This window comes from Tachypleus tridentatus, chromosome 11 (assembly GCF_004210375.1).
Source record: "Tachypleus tridentatus isolate NWPU-2018 chromosome 11, ASM421037v1, whole genome shotgun sequence".
NCBI lineage: Eukaryota > Metazoa > Arthropoda > Merostomata > Xiphosura > Limulidae > Tachypleus > Tachypleus tridentatus.
The window spans coordinates 88,849,620-88,870,908 of record NC_134835.1 but is presented as its reverse complement, the minus strand read 5'-3'; the positions used below and the strand labels follow the sequence as shown (position 1 = coordinate 88,870,908).

The 21,289-nt window shown below is 36.4% G+C and overlaps 1 protein-coding gene across 4 annotated transcripts in view; it reads right to left on the bottom strand.

Annotated features, from left to right (window-relative positions):
• The window catches only part of LOC143232718 (protein timeless homolog), a 201,229-nt gene that overhangs the window by 26,168 nt on the left and 153,772 nt on the right, over window positions 1-21,289 (bottom strand). For all 4 annotated transcript variants that reach the window (XM_076468461.1, XM_076468460.1, XM_076468462.1 and 1 more), the window contains one exon: window positions 2,917-3,127. In XM_076468461.1, the coding sequence (XP_076324576.1) occupies window positions 2,917-3,127 (211 nt within the window). The remainder of the gene's footprint in view (window positions 1-2,916; window positions 3,128-21,289) is intronic.

Genomic DNA, 21,289 nt, shown 5'->3' with positions numbered 1-21,289 from the left:
TAGTAGGTGGTATACATTTAGTTGGTTATAAAATTGTATGGTAAAATACTGACACTGGTATGCGTTAGAATGGATTAGCGCCAAGCTTGAACCAACTGAGTAACAAGAGGTGGTAGGATATTAACGTAGCCAAGAATGATAACGTTAGTTAACTGAAAATATTTAGCTGTTTATATTTTAACAGCTCAGTATAAACACTCATGGATATAAGACATATAGAAACAAACTTTGCACAGTAATAGAAACAAAAAGTTATTAACTGTATAAAAAAGAGAAAAAAAGAGTTTAAGAGATTACCAAAGAAAAAAAAAAGATATATGTAATAGTTCTCTTCTCTTACTGCCTCAAAACCAAAACTAAAAATAGTCATGTGTCTGGAACAAGCTGCTCAGCTGAACTGTTGAAGGTGAATCCTTCAAGCAGCAACTTAATGAGGTTGTTGGATTGAAAACCAAATGAACAAGATGGGTTAAATGACCTCTCTCTTTTGTAACCTTATGTTGTTATTTGACAGTCTTTCTTCAGTCCACAACTGAGGTTATCCCTGACTCTTTGAACTTCACAAAATTGATTAGTAAGTCCTCAACACATGGTGAAGGTAATCCTACTTTCTCAATCCTTCTTTTCCCAGACTTCTAAACTGCATTTCTTGCAACAGTATCTGACAACTGTCAGTAAATTCCTCTGTTAAAATATTTTTGTTGTATAGTTCTGTTACTATTTTTCTGGGCTTCATAATCAGATTCAGTACAATAGTCTTTTTTCCCCTGAATGGTTGCTTGAAGATTTTCATCAATGTTCTGGTTGTTTGGAATCTTGATTTTGATGTGACTATCTGAATGTTCGTCTTCCTACTTTGCTTTTTCTTAGTCAAACTATTTCATTGGAATTATAGGCGCTCTGACTTGGTACTTCGGCTGAGAATAAGTTTAAATACCGTACCTCATTCGAATGGTTATTACAAAGGACATTTTCTACCACAGCTGTCACAAACAATACAAAGACATCGTCCAGGAATGTCAGTACTAACTCTTCACATAGCCTATTTAAAGGATATATTTCTTGACGCCATTGCCAATGGCATATATTTTTCACAAATTGATAAACAAAGGCTGTGTCACCTCCGTACTTCAAGAAAACCAGCGTAAAAAAATGTCCAACATAAACCAGCAGTTAACGATAATATGTATACAAAAGAGGGCAATAAAAAAAAATAGCATTCGTCACCTAGTGGGGCATCACAGAACTGCTTTATAAACATAGTAATACAAGAAATATCACTCTCAATTTTTCACGGTTCCCTAAAAATCACAAATACACATTCTAAAATGCCAAATGTTGTATGATTTAAATTTTTAGAGTATCAAAAACAGTTAGCAAAGCAGTTTAGGGAAGTTTTATTTTTTTATCAATTATTAAACACAATGCTATACAATGAGATATCAGTGCTACATCTACCGCAGGTATCGAACCAGTATTATAAGCATTCAGACTTACCGACAAGCAACCACAGGAGCCACTATTGTTAATGAAAGTAGTTTACTTGCATTTGAAAGAAGTTAAAACGTATGAGTAAAAATTCATGTTTTTGATATTCTGTGCAGTTTATAGTGGGTACAGAATTGAACATTATGCGCAATTATTGTGAAAACTATTCATAAAAGTTTCTTGAAAAAAACTGGTGAAAATTCTTAAACGTACATTACGATCGGTGTCTAAAATCAGCTTATATCTTAATATTTAAACACTTGGTACAATGCACTTTAAAACTACAATAAGTTTAGAGCAACAAGACTTAGCACGAATAGCTAAAGAAAAAATAAACCCCAAAAAATTAAGTTTGTTTCATCACTTACGCATAAAACTATACAAAGAGCTATTTGCACATTGCCATTTATAATTTTGACTAGGAGGAAAACATCTTGTAAAAAGCGTGTATCGTCAGCTCCTGGATTACTCTTATATGACCAAATAATGGGAATTGACTATCACTCTTATAGCGCACCAAACTACTGTTCTTGTTGCTTACTCAATGTGAGGTTATCTGTGTTCAGCTTACTGTGAATAATCGAACCGCGGATTTTAGCGTGTTAAGTCCATAGGCTTATCGCTGAACTATTGAGGGGGACCCAAAGTAAAGAGCACATTTTTGCGGAAATTATTCGTGAACCGTGCACCCTCACATTCACAATCTTGGCATGCCCGATACAAGAACTAAAGAAACACTCGTAAATATGTTGGACTGCTGTACCCTGAAGTGAAATTAAGCTAAAAACAGGTGATTTTTTAATTATCATTAAATGGTGTTTGTTTGTTTGTTTTTGAATTTCGCGCAAAGCTACACGAGGACTATCTGCGCTAGTCCTCCCTAATTTTGCAGAGCAAGACTAAAGGGAAGGCAGCTAGTCATCACCACCCACCGACAACTCTTGGGCTACTCTTTTACCAACGAATAGTGAGATTCACCGTCACATTATATCACCTCAACGGCTGAAAAGGCGAGCATGTTTGGTGTGACGGGGATTCGAACCCGCGACACTGGGATTACGAGTCGATTGCCTTAACCACCTGGCTATGTGCCGTGCCTCGATGAGAGGAAGCTGAAAATTTTCTGATAAAATTCGTTAGGCCAAAATGGCGACATGTTTCTCTTTTACTTCAAGCGATTTTAACTTTTTTGTGTGTGTATTTTAATCTTATTACGCAACGTAGCTACCTTTTTTTTATGACACAGGAGAAAATAGCACAGTACAGTCTAAGGAAGAAAATGGTTCCGTATAAGAAAACAAACATGGAATTGACAACTAAATAAATCTATCATACCTATACTATTAAGAAGCTCTTGTTACTGTTTCTTAGTTAAGGCTTAAACCTTTCCCGAGTCTAATTAGGTATAAAATGAATCCAAAACATTACCTTAACTGAACTTGCCTCGTGTCTCTGAGGATCGTGCAGAATATTCTGGAAGATCCGGAACGCCGAAGCCTGAAATAATAATCCGTACATTCTGCGATCCCATGCAATCCTGTGTAACATCTTAACTATGCAATGATTCGTGTGCGGCGTGTTCTTTTGATAGTCGGACAACAGAGTAACGTAAGACTGGACTACTTTGGTCGTAGCAAACCTATGAAGTTTGACCCAAACTATTCAAAATTTTAAATAACACAACCATGATGTATATTACTAAATATTTTGTTTCGTAAAAAATAAAGCTATTGCTGAATAAAACAGATAATCAACATATTTAATTCATGGTCCAGTAAGGTACAGGAAGTTTCAAGAACAACGTTTACTGTTATTTTGTAAAACAACATATATTCACTATTACAGATAAATTAGACTATGACCAAAACAGTTTTAGTGCCAGCTGCAAGTTTTCGGAATCGATTAATTATTCTCTTTAATAATTACTTTTATTCTTTCCTAAGAGTAACAGCCAATAATGGTAGAGGTTATTAGACACAAACAAGCGTTTGAATAAGATGGGGGATGTTTCTTTTTATATATAAATATATATAAATCTGCGTTATTATTATGCGTAAGGTTACTCGGTTTAACGTCATACATTGAACCTAGTAAGAAGTGAATGTTTCACATGAACAATAGCTGTATATCTAAAGTAAGCTAGGAAAGGTTTTACAACACAAGGAAAGAGAAAGCAAAACAAGCAGCGGCCGAATACAAGCCTATCCACAAGACGGAAATGGAACTCTTTAAACTAATATTAAAGTACAGCAGTACTCAGCAGCAAGGATCGTGGTGAAACAAAACGGCGGTCACAAACATCGCGTATTTAAAACTACCTTTAAAATGTCTGAATAGTAACAATGTTTGTTTCGCAATATTGGCGGAACTAAACTAAGGCTTACCGTACTTATAAAGTCGCCAAATCGCGATTTACGTGTTTATGGAGTCAATAAAAAGTAAAGTGTTTTAACGAGTTTTCATATAAATAAACAGGTGCGTAACATCACCAGACAAGCGTAAAGAAAAAAAATGACGAACCTTATCGCTCTAATGTTTTCAGAGAACTCTTCCTTCTGCAATATTAACGAGTTCTTTCTTCTTTTGAAAATGATATTAGCATATAAACAATTTAAATCTTACAAACACAAATAGCTGGTTATGGCTACATAGAAAGTTTTAACGTTACAAAATGTATTGAAACAGAAAAAAATCAAAATTTCATAAAGTTCCTTAATTTCTTTTTTTTAATCATCCCGATTTTGACAAAACACCGTGATTATGTCACTCTGGAACAAAGTATAATTTTTTTTTTTAAATAACTGAGTATTGTAATTCAGTGTATTTTACAGCATTAAATCTTTTTATATTACTTCAGCCAGCTGAGTTACGTATATACAGTTACGACAGAAAGTGTTCGTACCCCTGCGTCCCGAATGGTTTTTTGCTCATAACTTAAAAAGTATCAAGATTAGGCTAATAGACGTATAATATATTATAAATATTATACTAACACACATCTACACAAATTTATATGTAAATTGAACGACAAATAAACTGTTTATAAACAAATAACCAAACATAGGAGGGGCAGAAAGTGTTCGTGCATCTACTTTAATGGTCAGTTGTGTAGCCTTTCAGGTGAATTACTTGGCACAATCTCTTTTCATAGCCCTCCATGATCGTTTGACAATACTCGACTGGTATTTTCTTCCATTCTTCTTTACAGAAGGCCTCCAACTCCTGCAAGTTTTTCGGATGACGCTGATGAACCCTGGTCTTCAACTCATGCCAAACGTTTTCATTTGGGTTGAGGTCGGATGACTGCGATGGCCACTCCAGAACGTTTATATGATTTCTCTGCAACCAGGATTACACATATTTCGATGTGTGCTAGGGTCATTGTCGTGCTTAAAGATCCAACAACGCCCAAGCCGTAAGTTCCGAGCATCATGCTTGATATAAGTGCCTAATATATCAACGTACTCTTCTTTTTTCATGATTTCGTTGACGTGGTAAAGTCTGCCTATACCAGAAGAGCTGAAGGAACCCCATAGCATGATCGAACCACCTCCGTGTTTAACTGTAGGGACGGTGTTCTTTAGAAGATTTAGTTTCCCCTTCTTACGGAAAATATAGCGAACATCATTGTGGCCGAAAAGCTCGATTTTAGTCTCGTCTAACCAAAGAATACTCTTCCGATAGGTAAAGGGTTTATCTACGTGCTTTCTTGCATACCTCAATCGTGCTTCTAAATGAACAGGCTTTAAATATGGAGTTCTACGAGGACGGCATGCTTTGAACCCAGAAGAGCGTAACATGTTCGTAACTGCAGAGGTGCTTACTTCAACCCCAGTTTCCCTTACCAGTTTCTGTATATCATTACGTGTTAAATCTAATTATATGTTGAAAGTAGAACAAAGTTTGTTTTATATATATAGATATACATATTCACACAATAGTATGCTTTTCAGTACAAGTAAAGAGTCATTAGGATCCCTGACGGAAGAGTTCTGTAAAAGAGTTTGAGCGATAAGGTTCATCATTTTCTTTCTGTACGTATGTCTGAGAGACTAACTTAAACGAAATATTGAAACAACGAAATTTTGATTAAATCCACAACCAAATATATAGTAATTTATGCAACTTTATAAGTAGAATAAAATTTGGTTTTGTTCAGCCAATACTGTGAAATAGTCATTGTTAATATTCAGACATTTAAAAGGTTATTTTAAGCAGGCGATTTCTATGGCCGCCATTTTGTTCCAACATGATCTCCACTAGAAAGTGATTCTGTAGTTAATAATATAAAATGGACTATGCCCTACTTTGGTCATATAACTAAATTTGAGGGTAGGTAGGTAAAGATTCTTGTAATTAATAAAAATCGGATCGGGACGTCCGATGCTTGGTATTGCTGGCGCATAAATGTATATTCGGGCTAGTCTAAACCGAAATGTGTATGTAAGCAATATGGATTATGGTGAATGTTCTAAGTGGGTCAAAATTGAACTTAAAACAATAAATTTTGTAAAACTCGTTGGTTAATTACTAAACCAACTGACATTGATCACGATACATTATTAACTAACTGAATCAAGTTTGAACATTCTTATCAGATTGACGCTTTAGACAATGTTGAATATTCAAAAGAGCTTTAAGGTCAAAGCAAGAATGTTGTTGGATTGTTTCTCAAACAACGTTTCTCTCATGGTCAATAAAGTGTAGATGTTGGTAGAAGACAAACTGCAAATGGTGTTCATGAAGAAACTTTGTTAATATTTTAAAATGTTGAGATAACGTCTATGTTCAAGTGTGATTACTTTGAAATATATTATTGCTGTTAGACTTACGTTGTTTTAATTACGTTTAAGCATTTCCGTCATTTGACGAGTATTTCAATTTAAAGTAAAAACAAGTGAAACAGTTTTATATCCTTACTTTGGCTCACACTAAAATAATTACAGTGATTTGCAAACGTAGGTATAATATATTTTAATTTTTTTAGCAACTCAGTTATTGTACGTGAGACAAATTGTTAATAAGTTTATTCCGGGTAGTTCTGTATGACATGTGTGAAACTTTGCACATTCACTGCTGAACATCCAAAGTCTGCAAAGGCGAAGTCCACGCTCACTAGTTGAAGTTTAACGTCACTCAACGTTAATAACGAGTATGCCCCCCGTGAGCATCAATAACTGCTTGGCATCTCCTGCCCATGGAAGCGATGAGATGACGAATCACATCCTGTGGAATGGCTGTCCACTCAGCCTGCAAAGCTGCTGCAAGCTGAGGTAGAGTCTTCGGTTGAGGTTGTCGCCGTCGCAGACGTCGGTCCAACTCGTCCTAAAGATGTTCGATGGGATTTAAATCTGGTGATCTGGAGGGCCAGGGAAGAACGTTGATGTTGTGGTGTCTCAAGAAGACAGTGGTGAGTCGGGCTGTGTGAGGACGGGCGTTGTCATGTTGAAAAACGTCGTTGACGTTCACCATGATGGGTTGCACATGGGGCCTAAGAATCTCGTCGACGGTTGCGTACGGTCTGATCGGAAATCCTACGCAACCCTGGTATGGTTGAGGCAGTAGACGTCGCAGTGGTGGTCCTATCCCGAAGGTCACGTAACCGGATGTTGCGATCTTGTGCGGGCGTGGTCACACGAGGTCTGCCAGATCGTGGACGGTCACGAGTTGATCCATGTTGTTGGTGACAATTTCATAGCTTTGTGTTGATGCTTGGGTGAACATTCACAACTATGGCAACATCTGATCGAGATTCGCCTGCTTCCAAGCAACCAAAGGCGTTGTTGCGTTGTGCTTCAGTCAGTCTTGGCGTAACTGTATTGCGTGTCGGTGGCTTAACACTGAGCTATGGAAACCGAGAACCCGTCACTTTTATAGGGATTTTGCACATGTTGCACTTGCAGAACATGCAGATCTCTCAAACACATTTATTGGACACGCATGCGTTTTGGCGAAAAATCCGATGTTTTCCTCCGTTTTCAAAGTGCACAACTTTTATTGTCATTTTGGTCTGACAATCAGTGCCTTAACACGTGTAACGTCACATACTCTGAGCTTGTAACGTTATTACATATATTTCTCTTTAAAATAACAAAAATATCCCTTTTGCGTTTCTTTTTTTGAAGAGTATATAATATAGATCCTTACTTTTTGTTATACTTGCTTGTATTAATATGTACTGAGTATACCATATCATACGCTAAATAAAATAGTAATCACGAAGCCAACAACTATAACGCTAACCTGTATGAAACCAAGACCATCCAAAAAAAAGCATGAACAATACAGAACACAACAATATCCACAACAATGTTTTAGCTCAAACAGGTATGAGCACAACAACCTAAAGCAATTTAATATTATTAGCATTGCATCACTTCATTTATGTGTCATGCATACAACGGAACGTATATTCAACTTAGCTCCTACTTTCACGTGTTACATTAACCCTAGCCACATAGACTATACTCATTAACGTTTAACTCGAACTTTAAAGGGAAGCAACTCAAACAGAGATATAATACACAGATCAGAATACTGTTAAAATTACACACGTTATGAAGCGGATTACATGCGGTTGCAAGATGTGTTATTTTTGAAAATGACAACATCAGAGTCGGGAAGCAGCAGTAACAGTGAATGACCTCTCTTTTTGAGCTGAACTATGCGAAATGAACGGTGTGAACGTGAATGGCCAAATGATAGGAGGAGAGTATTTTTTTCATTTTTTAATTAATCTATTTTTATACTTGTTGCTGGCTTTCAAGAATACGTATTCACTTACAACTTAGTTAAGTAGAAGTAGATTACTGCCTTATACCGCTAGGATTAGTACGTCGTACAATTTACAAGAAATAAACATTAGCTATAGCTAGCCTTTGTCTGTAGCAGCTCGCGTTGTAAGCGCGCAATCGAGCGCTCCTTAATGGCAACCGCACTTGGCGTTTCTTCCGTTAGCGGCGAACAATGGTGAAACACTGGTTATTCTAAAACTATTTTAAACTAGATTTTACGTTTTTGACAATTAAACTTTGCAAAAGTGTGCACAATGAGCACCACTCTTTACATTCATACTAATAAGATAATGAATAGTTACACCACTTTTTATTTGTTAAACAAAAACTGAAAAATGTAAAATTAATCAAAAATTGACATCGTTTTGTCGTCAAAAGCACACAAAGCTGGTGAATAAAACTTTACAGATTTGTTCTAGAAATGCGCAAGGTTCTGGATAGAGCAAAACATTTCTCATTTTTAATTCTTGAGAAGAATAACAAACGTATATTTCAAGCATAATGAGCAACCTATGTAAATAGAAAGGCTACAGCAGTTTTGTTTCTCCGTTTCTTTCTTTCTTCTTTTTATCTTGGCTACAAAACTATTGTTCTGTTTCAAATGCGCGTATATTTTCAGCTACACATATATAAACTACTAAGCTTCCAACTCTGCTTCTCGAACCATACAAGCAACACCGACCTTTTCGAGTGCAGTGTATGAATTATGTACAAACAAACCCACAGTGTATACCAGCTTTGGAATAAAGAACGTTATACCATTTTAAAGTATCGTTCTTTCTCGTAGCACGTGAATAACATGACGAAATTGAAGCGGCCAATTTTTCTCCGGGATTTTCTAATGCAGATATATAAACTTTTGTCCTAAGCTGCATGTTTTGCATGTTATTTGTATACAACACAAGTTCAACTAAATGTCTTCTCTCAACAATACTAGATATGATATGGAGATTGAAACACATAAAAAGTTGTGGCATCGAAAGCACGCGGGAGAAAACTTTTCTCATAGACTTAAAAAAAAAGAAAAAAAAAGATTACTTTTGAAAAGGGTGACTACTGGACATTTACATGGATTAAGAAAAATTCTGACCAATACATTCGGAGCTCTTTATAAAACACGTTACATCTTTAAAGTACTTTTTCCATGTTTCCTTACACACACACAATGAAATAAACAATGCACGAAAGATACAGTTGAATATATAACTTCGTTTCTATTCTAAATTAATTGATTTACCTCTGGGCAAGCACAAAGCCTGGTAGCTATATATATAAAATAACAACCGGGTATCAAAATCCAGTTTCTAGTATTACAATTAAGCTTTTGGTGGAGAGGATTAATAAAGAAATATTTATTTTGGTGCTTGAAACAAATTTATGTCCCTTCAGATTATATAAAATATAATTACTAATTACACAGGCCTACGATGGTTTTACTGTCTTAATTTTTCCATGCTCTACAGTAATTCCTGCACGCTAAATCCCAAAATTATATCCATTCTTCTCCATCACGTACAGACTTCTCAAAACATGTAATATGTATTTTTACACAAGTGAATCGTTTTCATTGAAACCGACTCACATTTTGTTCTGCTTAAACTGTCGACAACCGCTGGCTATAGATTTCTTTAAACAAATCGCGACATGAGAGTTTTCTCGATTGTTCTAGAACCCACAGGAAACACACTGCAATTATATAAGCGGTTAACATGTCGCATGACGTGCCATTTCTGGATTTGGTGAGAGGTTTGGGTCTTCTAAAGCATTCTTCAGAAATTTTAGGACACAAACTCCAGGCTAAGAACTTATTTTCTCCAGTGACATCATTTTAATGTTACAGAAATTGTTAGAAAAATTTATACCATACTTTTGGAAAAAAGGTTCACTGGTTTATTGCAACAATGTTGTTGAATTAATTAATACTAATGGTAGGAGCTGCAGTCTATGAACCAAATAAGATGCGATTACCAATGTCTCCTCAAAATGGATTCAAGGTCAACGTATGATTGTTTGTTTGCATGTTTTTGAATTTCGCACAAAGCTACTCGAGGGCTATCTGTGCTAGCCGTCCCTAATTTAGCAGTGTAAGACTAGAGGGAAGGCAGCTAGTCATCACCACCACCAAACTCTTGGGCTACTCTTTTTACCAACGAATAATGGGTTTAACCGTCACATTATAACGCCCCCACGACTGAAAGGGCGAGCATGTTTGGCGCGACCGGGCTGCGAACCCGCGACCCTCAGATTACGAGTCGCACGCCTTAACACGCTTGGCCATATCGAGCCGGTCAACGTATGAAAGTTGCTGGATTGTTTCTTCAACAATCATGCGTTTCCGAAGGTCAAGGCCCGATATGGCCTGGTGGATTAAGGCGTTCGAGTCGTATTCTGAGGGTCGCTAGTTCGAATCCCCGTCGCACCAAACATGCTCGCCCTTTCAGGCGTGAGGGCGTTATAATGTGACGGTTAAACCCATTATTCGGTGGTAAAAAGAGTAGCCCAAGAGTTGGCGGTGGGTGGTGATGACTAGCTGCCTTCCCTCTAGTCTTACACTGCTAAATTACGGACGGCTAGCGGAGATAATCCTTGTGTAGCTTTGAGCGAAATTCAAAACAAACCAAACCGAAGGTCAACAAGATGTAGGGAATGAAAAAAATGTATGTATTTGTTGGTAGATGAAAAGCTTTTTGTTTACTTGAAGCTAAGTACAAAGCTACATAAAGGGCTATCTATGCTCTGCCCACCACTGTTATCGAAACCAGGTTTCTAACGTTGTAAGCGCCATTTTGTGGCAAGCAAGCTGCAAATTCTGTTTATGAAGAAACTTTGCTGTGATTCTAAAATTTTAAGATAGACTTATGTTATTTCTTTGAAATACATTGTTGCTGTTAGACTTACATTGTTTTAATTAACTATCAACATTTCCTGCCAGTTGACGGGTATTTCAACTTGTATACTATATTACGAACCTTATACATGAAACTATTAGAACGTAAATGCTTCAAAATTAATTAATTTCAATGTCATACAAAATTCTTGTTTTAACTAATACTGTTTAGATGTGTACTCACAATTTTACACTAAAAATTAACCAGTGTTATCCACGGTCTTCCCTACTTTCGGGGAAACGCCGTTTTTCATCTGCACTGTTGTTTGTCTTGAATAGAAGCTTTGAAAGGAATTTTGGTATTTAATTTCGTCTTCAAATTACCCTCAACATTTTCTTCAGGAGTCTAATTCTGAGCTTAAACCATTTAAAAATCGTCAAATAAATATTTTTTATATATACGACTGAAATATTTATTTTAATATTAATGTACATCTTATGCATTTTTAGCTGCAGTACACAACGGCTGACAGAATGTTTTTTTTTATCAAATACTATTTTTAGCTCATAGTTTACTTATTTTTTGACAGATTTGAGATGCATTTACAATTTTGGTCACAGGAGCTCACACCCTTTCCACTGATGTATTTGACGACATGCAAGGACTCATAGATTAAGTTATTCTACCTAATTTCATTTTGAGGTTAAGCTGGTGGAGATTCTTAAGAGTAATAAAATAAAATCGGGTATACGCGCGCCATTCGCTTGGTTATTGCTAGCGCACAAAAATAATTTCAAATGAAAATAAAAGGCCTCAGATATTAACTTACTCTAATTATTTCCAAAATAATTTCAAATGACGCGGCTATCGAGGATTCCCTCTTGTTTGAACATTAGTACTATTAAATTCGAACGTTCGAATAAATGACTGTTTAAAAATTATATTTTTCTAGTGAAAAGTTGTCGTATAGTAAATAGGCAGAAACAATAGCGGCTGCATTAAAAAATTAATATAATTCCAGGTGCTGTGTCAGTAACGAAACTAATGTACTTCTTTTTACAACAATAATAAAACCTAGAAAATCTAGTGATGAACTACAGCCTCGCCCCTGTTGGAACAGCAGTATGTGTTCAGACTTATAATGCTGGAAACAAGGGTTCAATACCCGTGGTAGGCACAATACAGATAGCTCATTGTGTAAATTTTCGCTTAACTACAAACGAACATAACATCTGGATGACATAATGTTTCCTTGTATTTTTGAAAGAGATTATGTCCTTCATCCTTCTAGTGTATGTAGCTCGCTGACAATGTGGTAAAATAAAAAACTACAAGCCATTTTTCATTAACTTCATATTTTAAAATATCAGGTGTGGAGATATCAGTGTGGTGTTAATACGATCATTACACATTATCAGAGATATAAAAAAGTCATGTTTGAGCTGTTTCATCATCTTTTGACTTTAGATTGCTGAAAAATGTGTTTTCCCTGAGCTATAAGTTTTAAGGTTTAGAAGATCCCTCAGTGTTTTACCAAATAGATTTAATCTATATCTCACCGTTACGTTTTAGTTCGGTGTCCAAAATGTCCGTTTTTGACATGAATGTGTATAGTGTTCCCTACATTACCATGGAAATATCAACCCACGGTACAGAAGCACCCTTTGGAGAGCTTATACTTACACACAGTGTTTTTAAAATATATTTCATAGAAAGAATAAATATTCGATTATTAATACATATGCTTTTTTATTATTGTATCCTTGAAATGTAACTAGTACTAAGTCTTTATTTTACCTGAAATTGCAAATTTTCACATTAAATGTATTGGTTATTACTGTTTATTATTTCACACGATATAAAAAATACTAGTAAACAGAGAAGGAGGATCCCCAGATGTAAAAATGAACAATGGCATAGAGTTTATTTGAGCTTCGAAAGCAAAATATAACGGTTCTGAAAATATGCTAAAGACTTTAGAGCTATTATATACAAAACTGGGGTAACTGTTTAGCTGTTGTTTTTCAAATTACAAAAACGTTTTTCTTGAATTCAGATTGTCAAATGTATTATTTGTAGGAAGAATGAAATGACATTTATATAGCTTCTTTCGTTATTTGGGAGGTTATAATTCTATCAGCAAAGATCTTTGTTTTATTTTCAGCCCAAATTCACACACATTCCTTCTTATTCCAGAATAAGGTAGTGCCAAGACTTTCCATGTATAAAACAAGACATATAAAACTTTGAAAACAGAGAAAACAAGAAAATAGGTACAAATGACTTTTCATTTCATTTTTACAATAAACGCAATCTTGGAAGTACACGACAATTATTTATATATACACATATGTTCAGAAGAATGAAATAGGTTAGTGTAGAAACAGTTACAACGAGAAGGAGCACAACAAACTGTGAAAAATGTATCAGGTTCCTGAAACGATCAAAATAATCCATTAGGAAGACAACTGAGAAATTAATTGGAAAGTCTTTAGTTGCTGCTCAGAGAAAGCAAGGTGAACTATTTTCAGGTTGCAACATTCAGATTTTTCCAATAGAGCAGTTTTTTGGTAAAAACAAACAAACAAAACCTTCTATATGTTCTATATATTGCTAAATATCACAGACCAAATAACTGGAGCATGAAAAGATTCAGCGTGCAAGGAAATGCATACTCCGCCAGTCGGATCAAATGTTTAAAAATGCATCTGGTTACCAACATCACACTGTCCAAATCTCTAGGATTCAGGAAGAAGGCTTCCAATATCTTCGTAGCAGCTTAGCTACAAAGTAAGGCAGCATGATGACAGTGGGATTCAGATGCCATTGTTTATTAAGCTCTTTACCTGTGTGGAATTTAGTTCGCACTGTAACATCAATAATTTATCTTGTACTGAATCTTGTTAACTGAATGTCTTAGAAAGAATACCCATACAACATACAGGATGATGAACAGTAGTGAAGAAAGGATGAGAAGGGAGATTAATGCGAAGAAAAACATCTTTTTGTTTTCATGGAAAAATAATAAAGAGTCTTCTATATCCTGAACATTATTTTATTTATATTGCCATAAATATACATATAAATCTCCACGGAAGTCATTATTAATATTCTGTTGTAATTACAAGCTGGTTGTAAAGATTTTATATAAAATAATCATTCCATAGCATTGGTACTTTCAGAAAGACCTTTACAGTTGCTAAAAAATACTTTTTTTTTTCTTGAAAAACCTAAGAGAGATACTTTAATAAAACTGGACTCGGAAAGCTGTGGAGATACTTTGTACAAGAAATTGAAGAAGTGTCCATACTGGAAGTAAAACTCTATATGGTTCAATCCACAAGATAAAATTAAAACTGTGAAACCGCTTCCGTGTTATTGAATAGTAAAATGACACATCGACTGAAAACATTTGTTCACTACAACAGAAAGACTTTGTTACTTAGGCCCGGCATGACCAAGTGGTTAAGGCACTCGACTCGCAATCCGAGGGTCACGGGTTCGAATCCCCGTCACACCAAACATGCTCGCTCTTTCAGCCGTGGGACGTTATAATGTGATGGTCAATCCCTCTATTCGTTGGTAAAAGAGTAGCCCAAGAGTTGGCGGTGGGTGGTGATGACCAGTTGCCTTCCCTCTAGTCTTACACTGCTAAATTGGGGACGACTAGCGCAGATAGCCCTCGAGATGCAATTACAATTACATAATTTTTTAAAAAAAAACTTTCTAGATTAGGTAGACTCTGTGATGAATTCTGCCCTTCTTGCCATTGACTCAACACTAAGGATCTGGTTTGGATATCTGTGGACACATCACACATAGTTGTCCATTATGAGGCTTTGTGCTTAACAGCAAACAAGTTGACTCACCAACCACTAGTACCGGTGTTGTCATTTATTTGTTTTGATAACAAATGGAAATATATTGTAATGATGGACACTTAAATAAATATCAACTAGCCAACCCTTGTTCAGACTAAAAGCTTAAAAATGGTATGTATATAAAATAAGAAAAAAAGAATGCTATTATTTTTATAACCTCTACTATTTTACGTTTCTTTCTGTATATCAAGACTTGACGTAATCTCAAAACAAATATTTAAAAAACCCGGTTAATTTTCCATGAGTGATCTTTTTTTTTTTCTATTTGATTCCTGAGGCACCTTAGATGTTGATACATCATGGGTGATTCTTGAGAAGATGTATCAGGTGGTGTCTACCTTCTCTCCAGGTACTCATCCCTAATTTAGCAGTGAAAGACTAGAGGGAAGCAACTATTCAAAAATATCCACCATCATCTCTTGAGCTAATCTTTTATCAACAAAAATGGTTTCGACCGTCACATAACAACGATCCCATTCCCTTTCGGGCTAGCATGTTCGGCGACGGGGATTCGAACTCATATGCCTTAAATTGCTGGTGAGACGCCGTATTCATCAGGCTATGGCAGGCCGTAACCTCATTAGTTAAGTCTTGTTATCTCTCCTCTCTCTCTCAACTACTGCAACAGGTCTATCATATACAATGATACTAAGTCACTTTAGTTTACCACCTAAAACATAATTTGTGGTTCACTGATGAGAGGTTACTCACAGAGAAACGTCAGTCCAATTCATTGAAGAGGGAACAGTTTTCACACACACAGACACATCTGTACACACACACACTCAATACAATCAGGTACAGATAACTATTAACTTTAACCATAAATCAATCTGAAGGCTCAAAAAATTGCTTTGATGTTGCCTGTCAGCTGCTGACTATAATATGTTTACAGTTAATCGTTTACTATGGATTCCTTAGAACCTACACTGACTGTTATTTCCAAATTACGTGACTACATTCTAATATACCCTCTTTGTAGAACTAACGCCAGAAGTTGTAGTTTAATGGCTGTCACCTCTCAGACAGTTTGATGTTCAAAATTCACTAAAGGGTATTTTATCAAAAGTTGTATTTTGACGTTGATCTTGTGGTACACTAAATATAGGTCAGGGTCATATGCTTTAATTATAAACATCTAGGATTCATATAAGACAATCACAATTATACCAACTTTTTCTATTTATCATAGATATTTTAAAAACCAAAAAGTATAAAGTTTCGACCAAGATTCCCTCCCTTAATATAAACAAAACGTTGCACTCTAAATCCTCAAATTATGTTCCACCATTAACGTTCAAAACGTATTACAATATTATACCTTAAAATATAAACTAATTCTACAGCGTTCGTTATTATAACTAGCCTGTTACATTAATCTATTCAAAAACACCTAAGATGTGAAAAAGGTACCGCCCGAAAAAGGATTGAGTGTACGCGTGCACATATATTTTGGTCATAACTGAGCAGTTTTTGTTGAATAACTTCGCACATATGGATTATATTGAGATCATATTTAACACCTAATTTAAGTTGTAAAGTTCTATTAGTGAAAACAAAACCAACAAAAGTATGTTTTTATGTCAAATAAAATTTCCTTAATTATCGGTGCGAAGAAAAATACAGGAAAAAATTCAAACAAATTCAAATATTTTATAACTCGTGTTCTAACCAATGAATTGCCTTGAAATTTGTTAGGTGAAGTAAGGGCCCAGTGCGGCATATCCGTTGCTAATATGCGATAGTTTTGATTACCACAGTACAAGCTACAGAAAGTTGAAAATTACTATTAGTTGTGTACAGGGCAAACAACTAATGTTGCCCTGCAGGTATTTGTTGTTTTGGTCGCGCGACACTAATACCGACTGTTTTGATTTGTTTCGAAAATCTGCGCGGAACTACAAAAGATATATATATACTCTTCAAAAAAAGAAACGCAAAAGGCAAAATGTGAGACAAATTGTTAACAAGTTTATTCCGGGTAGTTCTGTATGACATGTGTGAAACTTTGCACATTCACTGCTGAACATCCAAAGTCTGCAAAGGCGAAGTCCACGCTCACTAGGTGAAGTTTAACGTCACTCAACGTTAATAACGAGTATGCCCCCCCCGTGAGCATCAACAACTGCTTGGCATCTCCTGCCCATGGAAGCGATGAGATGACGAATCACATCCTGTGGAATGGCTGTCCACTCAGCCTGCAAAGCTGCTGCAAGCTGAGGTAGAGTCTTCGGTTGAGGTTGTCGCCGTCGCAGACGTCGGTCCAACTCGTCCCAAAGATGTTCGATGGGATTTAAATCTGGTGATCTGGAGGGCCAGGGAAGAACGTTGATGTTGTGGTGTCTCAAGAAGACAGTGGTGAGTCGGGCTGTGTGACGACGGGCGTTGTCATGTTGAAAAACGTCGTTGACGTTCACACCATGATGGGTTGCACATGGGGCCTAAGAATCTCGTCGACGGTTGCGTACGGTCTGATCGGAAATCCTACGCAACCCTGGTATGGTTGAGGCAGTAGACGTCGCAGTGGTGGTCCTATCCCGAAGGTCACGTAACCGGATGTTGCGATCTTGTGCGGGCGTGGTCACACGAGGTCTGCCAGATCGTGGACGGTCACGAGTTGATCCATGTTGTTGGTGACAATTTCATAGCTTTGTGTTGGTGCTTGGGTGAACATTCACAACTATGGCAACATCTGATCGAGATTCGCCTGCTTCCAAGCAACCAATGGCGTTGTTGCGTTGTGCTTCAGTCAGTCTTGGCGTAACTGTATTGCGTGTCGGTGGCTTAACACTGAGCTATGGAAACCGAGAACCCGTCACTTTTATAGGGATTTTGCATATGTTGCACTTGCAGAACATGCAGATCTCTCAAACACATTTATTGGACACGCATGCGTTTTGGCGAAAAATCCGATGTTTTCCTCCGTTTTCAAAGTGCACAACTTTTATTGTCATTTTGGTCTGACAATCAGTGCCTTAACACGTGTAACGTCACATACTCTGAGCTTGTAACGTTATTACATATATTTCTCTTTAAAATAACAAAAATATCCCTTTTGCGTTTCTTTTTTTGAAGAGTATATATATACACACTCTAGTCACTCTCAATTTCGAACTGGTAGACTAAATCGAAGTCTTTTAATCAGCAGCACTACAGACTGATCTTCAGCTACTTTAATCGAACAATATTTTTACTGTCACTCTTATAACGCTCCTATAGCTCCAAAGTGCAAAGCTTTTTTACGACAGTAAGATACAAAACCAGCAACCCTGAGATTCACAATCAGGCACGCTAACCACTAGGCCACGCTCAACCCACGTTCATTCAAATTTTGGCAAACAGAATATCACACAAAAAGCATAATAGTTAAAGAATGCAACGCAACAACAGACAGTACTACATAAGTAGTTTCGCCGTAGTTTTTAACTATTGAAAGTAATATTTGAACAAATTCCTCATACGTTTAGTTTACCAAACATTTCATTTTATGTAGATCACGAAAGAACGCTGTAATGTGATACACTTCTCTTTGCTTCTCTAAAGAGTAATTTTCTACAGCGAGGATGAAGAGAACTTTCTTCCATTCACCTTTAAACCAGAGATCCTCAAGCCCCCTTTCTCTTACAGATGTGCATGTTTAGTGTAAACATACATCTAAATTCACCACATCGGTATTTCTGTAGGCTCATACCGCTAGAAACCGAGTTTCGATACCCATGGTGGACAGAGCACAGATAGCCCTTTGTGTAGCATTGTTCTTGCTCGGTGTGGTCAGGCGGTTAAGACGCTCGACTCGTTATGTGAAGGTCGCGGGTTCGTATCACCGTCACACTAAACGTGCTTGCCCTTTCAACCGTGATGGCGTTATAATGTGACGGCCAGTCCCACTATTCGTTGGTAAAAGAGTAGCCCGATTTGGCGGTGGGTGGTGATGACTAGTTGCTTTACCCCTAGTCTTACACTGCTAAATTAGGGTCGGCTAGCGCAGATAGCCCTCGTGTAGCTTTGCGCGAAATTCAAAACAAACAAACAAATCCTACAGACATTAACCATGATGACTGTGAACCTCAAACCCCGTAAATCCATACACATGACGTTCCTTACATTTAGGTTACTGATGCCTAATTGAGAATCATCTTTTATTGTATTGATCCATATTTTTGTCGTGAACATTTTTAAGATGTTGGTGTAAGTTGGGAGGAAACATATACGTGTGTGCAACGGCCCCTGAAAATATAGCTCCAGTGTGAGATTTTTTCTAATTAACAGAATGGGTGGTGAACTCATAAAAATAAAAACAATTTCCAGCCTAATTTATTTGTGTTATTTCTGTCCTGTATAAAAATGCGAGGCATGTTCACTATTCAGTTCCATCTGTATATTTTACTATTATAACAGCATTTGACGAATAAAAATTGCTTGTTTTCCCTTTTTTTTTCATTTTCCCATTTTCTTTAGAGAAGTATATCTTTGAAAATTAAAGTGAAAACATTTCATAAGTCTATTACAGGATGGTTTAGCCTGAGGATGTATCAAACATCATGCGTAACTGAAAATGTCAAGCTACCACTGAAGTAACCTTTGACATTACAATCGTACAAGGGTAAGTAAGCGTCAGTCTACCATCTTCCATTCTTAGCGAGTTAAAACAATTTACCTTAATCCCCGAATTACGTTGAAAACATTCTGAAACGTGTTTGTTTGTTTTGCACAAAGCTACAAGAGGGCTATTTGCTCTAGTCGTCCCTAATTTAGCAGTGTAAGACTAGAGGGAAGGCAGCTAGTCATCACCATCCACCGCCAACTGTTGGGTTATTCCTTTGCCAACGAATAGTTGGATTGACTGTAACATTACAACGCCCCACAGTTGAAAGTACGAGTATGTTCGAAACGACAATGATTCGAACCCGTGACCCTGAGGTTACGAGTCAAAAGCCCTAACCACTTGGCCATGCAGTGCCTTCTCTACGTGAAAAATTCCAAATGCTGGCAAAGAAAGACGGCTATAAGACCTCGTAATCAGTAGCTATCAGAACTAAAGTTAGAAAACTAATGCTCTAATTAAGAGACAAACAGTAGAACGGAATGATAGGCAGGTACAGATAAAAACGCCCCAAATAGCTTGAGATTAATTTTATATCAGAGAATCAATACGGATGTTTATGTGTTTTTTCAAGAGAAAAAAAAAACGGGTTTTAATCGATTACTCTTGTTTCATTTATCTAGAACTTAATTTATTTTTGCACATTAATTCTTCAATTTTTTTCATTACTTTTGTAGTTCAAGAAGGAGTTAATAAAGCTGCTGAAAAGCCTAAAGGAACAGTCAAGCTATAATGTGCTAAAGCAGACATGGTTTAAACCTTTTGCTGTAAAGGTTTACCTTAACATTAACACCTATAGACATGTATAAACACGTTCTTTCTGATACGTATACACAGAATCCCACGTGACCTTTTTATACACAAGACAAACTCCGACGGAGATACCGTTTGTATTTTCGATGTTTATTCAAAAAACTGTCATGTTAGACACCACCACCCACTTACCCTTCACCCCTCCATCCTTTGGTACGTACTTCAAGAAACACTGTGTTTACTTACCAAAGCTACAAGGCTCATGTATGATTTAAACTGATCAGATCAGTGGTTCCAAAACGGTGTGCCGCGAAATTTTGTAAATGTATGGCATCCAGTATGCTTTTTCGTGATCGTGTAAAATAACCAAGTTTATTTAGGCCAACGTGTACTTATTATCCTAACACAGCGCATCAAAGTAAAGTAAAAATAGCCTTAAATTAGTGTATTTCATATTTTTAATAATAAAAACTGTTATCTTTTGAGGTGCGGGATAATCCTAGTGTGCCATGAGCAAAAACAGTTTGGGACCCATTGGATTAGATACAATTCTCTTGATCAATGAGTAAGTCATGTTTCATCGTGTTAATAGTCATAATTATTTCTGTTCGTTTGAATGCAAAGGTGTAAACTAGCCTGCTCTTTACATACATACTTTATTTACATATTATTCATATATACATACATATGTATATATAGTTTGATGATATTAATTGTTCAAAAAATATGCCCAACACACCCAAGAATACACTGCAAAAAGTACGTTTATTCTGGACACACACGTACATGATACACCTAAACACTGATTACACTGGGGAACACTTTTTCAGTAACTTTGAGTTGCATTGGATATTTTAACTGATTCTGAAGGAGTTTTAGGCGCTGATTTCAAATCTGAAATTAGTTTTTCTCTACAAGCTCTAGTTTGTATGCAATTTGAGG